Source organism: Rutilus rutilus (assembly GCF_951802725.1).
Source record: "Rutilus rutilus genome assembly, chromosome: 2".
Taxonomy (NCBI): domain Eukaryota; kingdom Metazoa; phylum Chordata; class Actinopteri; order Cypriniformes; family Leuciscidae; genus Rutilus; species Rutilus rutilus.
Window position 1 is genome coordinate 40,012,120 of NC_140210.1, and position 9,657 is coordinate 40,021,776.

Here is a 9,657-nt window from a genome sequence, read left to right on the forward strand (position 1 = left end):
TAATTGTAGTCTACGAAACGATTCCATCTTTCGAGTCAAACGTATTTAATACATATTTAATAATTTAATTGAAATGTCACTTGCTTTAAACCCACCTTTTTTACCCGCGTAAAGCGCAAGCACTCTTTTTGCAACACACCTGAAAATATCAGGCTACTGCCATTTCCATTAACATAGATCACTCCCACAGATGCTCAACGTAAATGTGAATATCATGTGTAATAGGAATTTGTCACATTGATCAGCCAGTTATGTGCTGCGATGCGGCTGACATCATACAGCGGCGACGGCCGCGGGTGCGCTTCAGTGATTCACACGCGCGCGCGCGCACCCACACACCGCCATAATAACAGCCAAAGCGCCGTCAGCATCAGCACCATCAAGACAACCGCAGGGAAACCAGTGAGTATCTGTATTTCATAATTCATTTCCGACGAAAGACAAATGGTAGGCTGTATTATTCGATGTCCATCGTTTCTAAACGGCTGATATTAGAAAACATTTTATTCCGTTAATTAAAAATGTTCCAATCGAAATTCTTTCAGTGCATCGTAAGAATCAAAAACATCCATCATTATCCCGAGGAATAATATCTCAGTGAACGCACAGCTGTTGCGTATGGTCTATTGTGAGCGCATAATGTGTGTGATGAATTAGGCCTACAAATCGCGTTTTTAGCTTCCGTTTGTCCTGAATGTGTGCTAGATCGTCGATTATAACGTTGTTTGTGGTTTGACGAGCTTTCAGTGCTGCTGGTCTGTGCCAGTTTGGACACACACACACACACACACACACACACACACACACACACGTATGCTGATGTGCGGTACATGTTGGGCATTTCGGATAACCTTGATAGAGCCAGTAAGGTGCTCGTGTGGAAGATCCAATCAAATCCGCCTATTCCGTGTCCTGCTTCACGTGCAGTGTTTGCGTCAGAACAGCAAACCTCAGTTTACTTATTTTAATACAGTTTCAAATGTAGTGCGTTTATAAAGAACATAATTGGGTGTTAACGATGAAAACCAACGGATGTTTTTTTCAGCAATCCATACTTGTATTTTAAATATGATAAATTATACATTTAAAAAGCATTATAACATAAAGTAGGTTACTACGGGAAAACACATGATTGATTGATCTATGGAATATGTTTGGATCCCATTTGCAAAGTATGGTTTACATATAAACAGGGTATATTTGATGCACAGTCTATTCTTCCCCACTAAATGTCACATAAAACAGTCATATGGCCCTTTAATTTCAACATATTTGGCTTGATTAATCTCTAATAGGAACCACATTAAAGAGCTAAATCTGAGCTAATATACAATCTTTACTTAATTCACTCCAAAACATTTTTAAATTAATAATTGAAATTCTGGGAATGGCATATAGGGGCTACCATGCCTGATCACAGCTAGCTTTTTATTGGCCAATGTGGAAAATCGCTAAAATGGCTTATTATGGACTGACATTTCCATCTATCACTAGTGGTTATTGTGTTTGAGTTTTGTATTCTGTAGAGAGCTCTATAATAGCCTATTAGAATGGAAGAAGATAATGAGAGAGAGGTAGTTTTCCTCAGCTAATGAGTAAGACATGAGTGTGTGTGTGTGTGTTGGTGAATTATCACAGTCGTAAGTGTGTGTGCATGCGCACTGAGTCATAATGAGATGAAGAGAGATTCACAGTAACTGAGTAACAGCATCAGAGCTCCAACAGCAGGCCCCTAAGACACAGACTTAATGGAGAGGTATTATGTACTCACTAACGTGCTAAATGGAGAATATCCACCAACAACAGATGCAGAAAATTATGCTTTGGAAGGAAAAATGGTGCAGTAGCATCAATACGTTATTGCATCCTAACTCTTAATATATATATTACACTACTGAGTGTCCAAAACCAGGTGCAAAGTAATGTAATGAAAAATATGACACTAATGCCAACAAAATAGTGTGCTTTAACCGGTTGGATATTTTACTGTAAATACTGGGTTCATTTGCATTTTTCCCCCCAAATATAATATCTAATTGTGTGTGTTTGTTTCAGATATGGTGAAACTAGGCAGTAACCTGGCGGAAAAGGTGACGAGACAGCCGTCGGTTGAGGACGGTTTCGACAACATCCCCCTCATCACTCCACTGGAGGTCGGACAGCTACAGCAGCCGTTCCCTGATAAGGTAATTACCATTCATGCATTAGAGAGCAGAACCCACACATAGAGCCATATGAAAGACAGGAACGCACCTCTGTTATTCATTACTCTGCATAGAACTTCATTAAGAGGAAGAATGTCATAGGAAGCCGGAGGTAGACCGGCAGACATCCAGTATCGCTGATACCATCAAAGACAAGCTAGAAACCACCCTGTTAGATCCTAGCGGATAGCCTGGCATGAAAGAAAGAATTCATGTGGCACCATCAAGATTCATTGTCACCGAGTATGATACGCTTTGTCACTGAAAGGCTTTGCAAACCATCTGATCTTGCAAACGCACACACGCTCATGTCAGGACTCTCACAGATGGCTTGTATCTATTCTTAGCACTGTGGGAGGCTAGTGCAACGGGTGGAAACGCACAGCAGAGTTTGGGTTTAACTTTGCAATGACTCATCTAAAAGATGACAAATGATATAGTAGCAGGAGCTCTCTGCATCTGTAATGTGCTGAAGTAACATCCTGCGCATCCTACAACACGGGCTCACTGGGAAAAATGTGCCTCTGCCTACATTTTTGTGAAATTCCAAAAAGTACATATACAGTACATACAATTCACTTCAGTTTCCAGCTGAATCGAAAAGTAGTGTCAGTAAAACACCAATGACTTTTATTCACACAAATTGTAATTATTGATTGATTGACTTATTTTCACATGGTTTCTCGCTCAATACTATGTTAAGATCTCAAAACACTTAATTCCATAGTGCATGATTTGTAAACTAATGCATTTTGATGCTTGCATCACATAACCAGCTCCATATTAATGGCCTTTCTGATGTACAGTAGTAAACTTGCTCGGTAGCTCAACTGGTACAGCATGGCACTTGTGACGCTGGAGAACGATCCACTTGTAGAATCAAGCTAAAATGGCATGGTAGCTTCAGCAGATGCGCTTCATCTCACGTTTGCTTTTGTTAAAGTCCCCATGTATTTAATCATTTTATCCCTTAAAACTCATCTTTGATCACCAAAATGACATATTTCTTCATGTCTTCATGCCTTAATATAGCTTGAATGTAACTCTACACCTGTGCCTCATTTAGTATACTCGGTTCTATGAATATGCAAATTAGCTCCGCCTCCACTCACTCACACCAGCTCAGAGATCCACTCGTTGACGATCACACGTTGACCTGATTGGTTACAAGGTTTGTGACGTCAGAAACACCAGCGATTTCAAACCGTGTTTTTGAGACTGTCTTTGGTTCACTGCAGTTTTAAGGAGAACATACTCAGCAATGGTGTCGGCTTATGAATTTACACACGGTTTGTCTAAAAACATATTAAAAACACCACATAGACATATAAACAACATTAAAAACTTGATTTTCACCACACGGGGACTCTAACACTATCGCTTAGATTTAGAGTAGGGTTTAGTGTATATTAGGGCTAGCCTGGAAATCCAGACCTAAATCTAAGAGATTAATGGTCTGGCGTCGACTAATGAAAATCAGCCAGCTCGAGGGGCGGCACCAAGCATGCATTTGAAAATCTCGCTGCACGCAATTGGATAACACTACGACCAATCACAACAATAAACCCCATACGCTTAGCTACCAGCGGAACTAACCTTATTAGACCTTCTCTGATTATACTCTTACCGTATCTGGTTGGCGAAACAGCAAAAACGTCCTTCTTGCAAAGGAACGATTCGAGCGGCGTCTTCTGTTCCTGTTTGAGATGAAAAGCCAAGTCTAACTCGTTCATTGTAGCGGCCAAAGCCGTTTCAAACAACTGGTGTTCATCCATAGCCATCTTGCAATGTTTACTAATAACTTGGACGTCACAGCGCTGTCATCATCTGTTTAGCTCGCCTCTGGCCCGCCTATATCAGATAACCCGTTGTGATTGGTGCAGCTCAGATCGAGGGGCATATTTAATGAGCATCATTATTCGACACCAGAGTAACTCGCTGAGCAAATTCAACTTGTGCTCTCGCGAGAACTCTGGATTACCAGGGTATATTAGGGCGTTAACTAATAGAGAAAGAAAACCACGTAAAATTGAACTCGTCCACTCAAATGAATGAATCATACATTTGGCTTAATTTGGAGCACATAAGGCTTGGTTGGGATGTAATGTTGACTCTACTTTGGCTTTTCAATCATTTTTTTCGACTCATTGTGTGCAAGTCACAAGCTGATAGACAATCTCAATCCACCTTAACACACAGTCAAGAACATGATATCTGGTTGACGCTAGAAACCAGCGATGACACTCGAAAGCACTGCTACTCGCTTCAGCTGGTTCTCCATTAGGGTTTCTAATGCTTACTATGAAAGCAGCGAACCCATTCTTGTGGTTTCTGCCCAGCCCCCTCTCCTTTTGTTCATTATGTGGACTTTTAATAGTTCATTCTTTCTCTCTGACTCTATAGGTGATCGTGAAAACCACAACAGAGTATCAGCTGAAGGAGAAGAAGAGGAAGATGTATGTGCCCAGCATCAAGAAGCTAAACATAAACCTTTACGATGAGATGTCAGAGAAGCTCAAGGTAAAGCAGTTTTACACATTTGTGTCTTTGTTTTGTGAGGGTAATACAAAAACGTTGACGTGTGAGTGTCTGTTTTCCAGCTGACTGGGTTGATCATTATTACCTTGGCGTTCCTGGCGTGTCTGCTGCTGTTGGTCATGTATAAAGCGCTGTGGTACGATCAGCTCGGCTGCCCCGATGGCTTCGTCCTCCAGGTAAACGCACTAGCTCTGTCCCATGCTGATAGAGATCTGTGCTCTACTTTAGAAACCATTTTTGGCCTTAAAATGGAGATGACCGATCACACACCTCATTGAGCTAATGTCTGCACTTGAAAACTAGCCTGTGGTCGCCTCCCATATGACATCTCAACCTTAGATACTGAACGCATCCTACTTTTTCAGAATGGTGTTATTCTATAGCTACCAGTAACACAGAGAATTCACTAGACGGCCTACTAGGTTTTGGAGCAGAGCGATTAAGTATTAACTGAATCTTTAGTTCGTGTGATATTCGTTTAACATATTATTTTGTTCACAGCTCAGCAAAGCTTAGTCTTCTTCGGACAGCATCTAAAGCTTTGTCGGAGTGTGAGAATGTCTTTTAATTAGTCTGAAGCATGACTAAACTGTGATTAAGGCCTGCAGGGGTTTCCACCTCTCCCCCTTTGATGCAGACACCACTGCTGTAATTAGCGTGCCACACTAATGTAGCGTTGCTAACTTGAAGAGCGGGAAAATTGCCTCTTGTTAAGATGGAATGAGGTTTTTGGAAGCTTTGGCATGTTGCCGTCTCTTGATTGACGCCTTTCAGTCACAAAACCGCTTCTTTTTTATTATTTTGTTGTGGGATGGATGAGTAACTGTGAGCACTCTTTGCTCAACTGTCACTTTATGCTTCTAAGCATCTGTTTGACAAATTGGAAATGTAATAAACCTTTCATAGTTCGCATTCCATAGAAATAGTCAGTCAGAGCCACAGTGAGAAAAATTCTGTCTATACGTTCTGTAAGCTCTTTAGTTTTGGTATTAGTATATACTTTAATATATATATATATATATATATATATATATGAAGAGTTCAGATGCAAAAGCCTCTAAGTGCCATCTGAAATTTTCTTCTAGAATGATCATTTTTTATCAAGCTTGTATATTTAAGTTCAGTAATTTCACTTAAATGGCAATGAAAATTACCTATTAATTGTAATTTAAGTGAAATTACTGAACTTAAATATACAAGCTTGATAAAAAATGATCATTCTAGAAGAAAATTTCAGATGGCACTTAGAGGCTTTTGCATATATATATATAAAATTTATGTGAAAATGTATTACATGGTAAATTAGTTGTTTTTTCAACATTGACAAAAAAAGGTAGGTTGAAGACATACTCTGTTCGAAATATTATACAGCCAAACTTCTCTTTAATTTTATAGAATGTATTACAGAAAGCCCAGATGATCTACAATTTTCTCAAATGAGTATTTTACACCAGGCCATACTGCGTGGAGGACAGTGTATCCCACAATGCAATGTACATTTAATGTACATGTAATTTTAGCTGCAGTTTTTAAAATATATTTTTACTCTTTCTTCTTCTTTTTTTTAATCATACTGACGAGAAACAAAAAAATGGATAAAAAATTTGATAAAAAATGCACAGTATGCACAAATGCTAACGTTTTTATTTCTGAAATGATAATTGGCCACTCATTGAATTAAACGTAATATAATGAGACAGTTTTACTCGCTATTTTTACATACATTTTATATATATATATATATATATATATATATATATATATATATATATAGTGCTGTCAAATCGATTAATCGCATCTAACACAAAGGTTTTTGTTTATATACAGTATATGTGTATAATTTGTGTGTGTGTGTGTATATATATATATATATATATATACACACACACACACATATATAATATAAACAAAAACGTTTGTGTTAGATGTGATTAATCGATTTTACAGCACGTTTTTATATATATATATATATATATATATATATATATATATATATATATATATATAATACACACACACACACACACACACACACACAAAATACAGTATATACTATGCAGTATTCAGTACGCTGAAAGCTAGTATTCCATTTAAGAACAATTTTTTTTTAGCATTATAGATAGTTAATGTACAGAAATGTAGGTTTTTTTTCTTGTTGTTGGATAATGTGCTAAGGTGTATGTTCAGGGTTTCACGTCAACTCAGCGCTCTTGGAAAAGATGGAGATAGAAAGACTTTGTCCACTTACACAATATCGATTTCCCCAAATATATTCATGTGTGTAAAAGGAAGCGTTTCAGCGGTCTGTCCGCTGTACCGATGCTACATCGACAGGAATGCAGAGCTCCGTGACCTTCACCTTTATGTTTGATTTATTAGAGAACCTGCCTGACCTTCTCCGCACTAGTTAATGTATTCCCGTCTAACCTTTTATTTGCAAACATCCACTTTCTAATCCAGCACAGACACTGCACCCCGGCGGCTCTGGAGATGTACTACCCTGAGCAGAGCTCCAGGGGCAGCTTGTACACCGCCATGACCCACCTCAACCAAGCCAAGAAGAACATCCCAGAGCTGTCCCCTCCCTGGCTCCCGGTCATGAAGGACGACGTCAACCACCCCGAGAAGTAACTGTCTTTCATTCATCTGAAAGGGACACAATCCAGAAATGTTAATGGTGAAGTCAATCGGAAAGGGGTTTATGTGCGTGTTTTGTGTTTAATATGGGGAATATGATGCGAATAACTATTTAGATTAACTGTGACGCACACAAATGTCAGAAGTGAAGCCTGTGGGGGGTTCCCAGGTTTCTACTTTCTCACTCTTTTGCAATACAAATACTTTCAGCCACTCAGAATTCTACTCCTGATGCTCCATTCCTGTTTAGGAGAAATCTAGGACGATCCGTTTTAAATGTCACCACGCCACTTTTTTTGATGGCACGTCTCATTGTAGGTTTTGTCGTGCTGCTTGTAATTCTGCGACGTTTGTTAGGCGTTAGTTCTCGCTTATGGTTTCATTTGGAGTCATTTAGCTTAGTGTAATGAACTGTGCATTGGCTGTGAATCGTGCTCTAATGAACTGCAGTGCAACTGAGAAACAAGTGCATTGGCAAGTAAAAGCATTCCAAAAACTCAGATCTTTTTCCCTAAAATCAACTCGAACTACTGATTGTTGTCTTCAAGCAATGTGTCTTTGATTTAAAAGAGAAAAGTGACTTACACTTGAGTTTTGGTTTCTTTTTTGTACATTTTACTAAATGAGATCTGACTTTTGATCGCAAGGACAAAATGATTGGTGCAAACGGTCGATTTTATACACATTTGCATGCTTAACGTACCTTGTTCCATCCTAGAATTTGGAAATGAATGTAAATTGGAATGATGGTAAACAACCATTTTTAGGTCTTATAAAAATGTAACATTTTTTTCTGTTTGTTTGTTTGTGTGCTGAAACATTTACACACTAAGCACCAGCAGCTATTTAAATGTTTAATTAATGTTATACATTTTTCAAGAGAAAGTTCAAGAATGTGATAACGCCTCATGAGGATGAGTGACCTTTGAATTGTTTTTGTGTACTAAAGCAAATGAATCCCATCTGAATGTATAAACTTACAATATGTTTCCCCCTTCTTTGTTCATTTATTGTGCTTTCTATTTATCTATGGTGATCTGTATTATTTTTTCAATTGCTATAAACATGTAAAGTTTTAATGTGTATTTATTTATGTATTTATCTAAGTCATTTGCAGGAGAGATGAATTGGCGTTATTGTAAGGGTCCGCAGGTGAAATCGTAAACCCTGCAGTATTACTCATTTCTGTGTGCGACAAAAATTCATCCATCCTCAATGGATAATAACAGAATAAAGGTTTCAGTATTCACCAGCGCTGTGTCCTGTCATTGCATACGAGTTTCTGTGCAGTTTTACTTCTAATGCTGTATAGGTTGCTATTCAGAAAATCCAGACCCTTGATTCTAAAACAGTGGTGCTGTAAATGAACAGGAATGCATAACACATAATTTATTAGTAGTAGTCAGAAGTGGACAAAGTACACAACTTCCATGTACTGGACTAATATTACTCCGTTACAAGTAAAAGTTGTAAAGACCGATTTTTACTTAAGTAAAAGTACAGAAGTACTCGTTTTCTAAAAGTACTTAAGTATCAAAAGTAAATGTCAGTGCATTGTTTTATTATTGTTGTATGTAATACTTACAGTACCTTATGTCTCTGAAGCAATAAGCCTAGTCAATACCTACCAGTTAGTATTATTTTGTGGAATTAAGAGCTTTTAGGATGTTATAAAACCTATAGAAATTAAACAACTGAATTGACAAAAAAAAAGACAGCCGTAATCATCTTTTTTAACACTCCTACCACCCCAACAAAAGAAGTATACATCTAGTGAAGTAAAAAGTGTGATATTTGTCTTTCAAATGTAGTGAAGTTAAAGCTACACTGTGTCATTTTTTTAAGTTGATTCTTTGCAAAAAAACACTTTGTTCTTTCAAAATGATATGTACTCATTAATGTGTAATTACTTCTACCAACTAATCAAGTATTCTCGTGAGCGTAGAATCTGCCATTCAGAATACATACGAGCGAGTCGCTCGAATGGCGGCAGCCATGTTGCGCCTCCATCTTGAAAATATACTGTTTCCAACAACTTTCAAACCAGGAGAAATTTGTAATTTAATTCGAAGACACGTCCCGTTTCTTTATTTCCGTTTTGTCGCCGTCAATGGCGTCATATCCGCGTTGTCCCTGGTTTCCGCTGGTACTGCCATAGCAACCAGAGCCCTCTGATAGTAACCAAAGCTACAGACGTGGACAACTGTGTAGTTCCAGTAGACGGGCTCTGGTAGTTCGCAATGTCTATTTGCACGCTGTTGTTGTTTCGTTCAAACAT

The 9,657-nt window shown here is 38.3% G+C and overlaps 1 protein-coding gene across 1 annotated transcript; it reads left to right on the forward strand.

The window, feature by feature from the left end:
* Positions 1–280: 280 nt before the first annotated feature.
* On the forward strand, positions 281–8,630 carry caly (calcyon neuron-specific vesicular protein). Its single transcript, XM_084402215.1, has 5 exons — positions 281–402; positions 2,056–2,186; positions 4,608–4,724; positions 4,805–4,918; positions 7,203–8,630. Exons 2-5 carry the CDS (start codon positions 2,058–2,060, stop codon positions 7,371–7,373), a joined length of 531 nt encoding a protein of 176 aa, XP_084258341.1. The 5' UTR covers positions 281–402; positions 2,056–2,057; the 3' UTR covers positions 7,374–8,630.
* Positions 8,631–9,657: the final 1,027 nt, after the last annotated feature.

Coding starts and splice junctions, on each gene's coding strand:
- caly (XM_084402215.1), top strand. CDS start 2,058: ATGGTGAAACTAGGCAGTAACCTGGCGGAAAAGGTGACGAGACAGCCG. Junction 2,187..4,607: donor AGCAGCCGTTCCCTGATAAG/GTAATTACCATT, acceptor CTGACTCTATAG/GTGATCGTGAAAACCACAAC. Junction 4,725..4,804: donor AGATGTCAGAGAAGCTCAAG/GTAAAGCAGTTT, acceptor TCTGTTTTCCAG/CTGACTGGGTTGATCATTAT.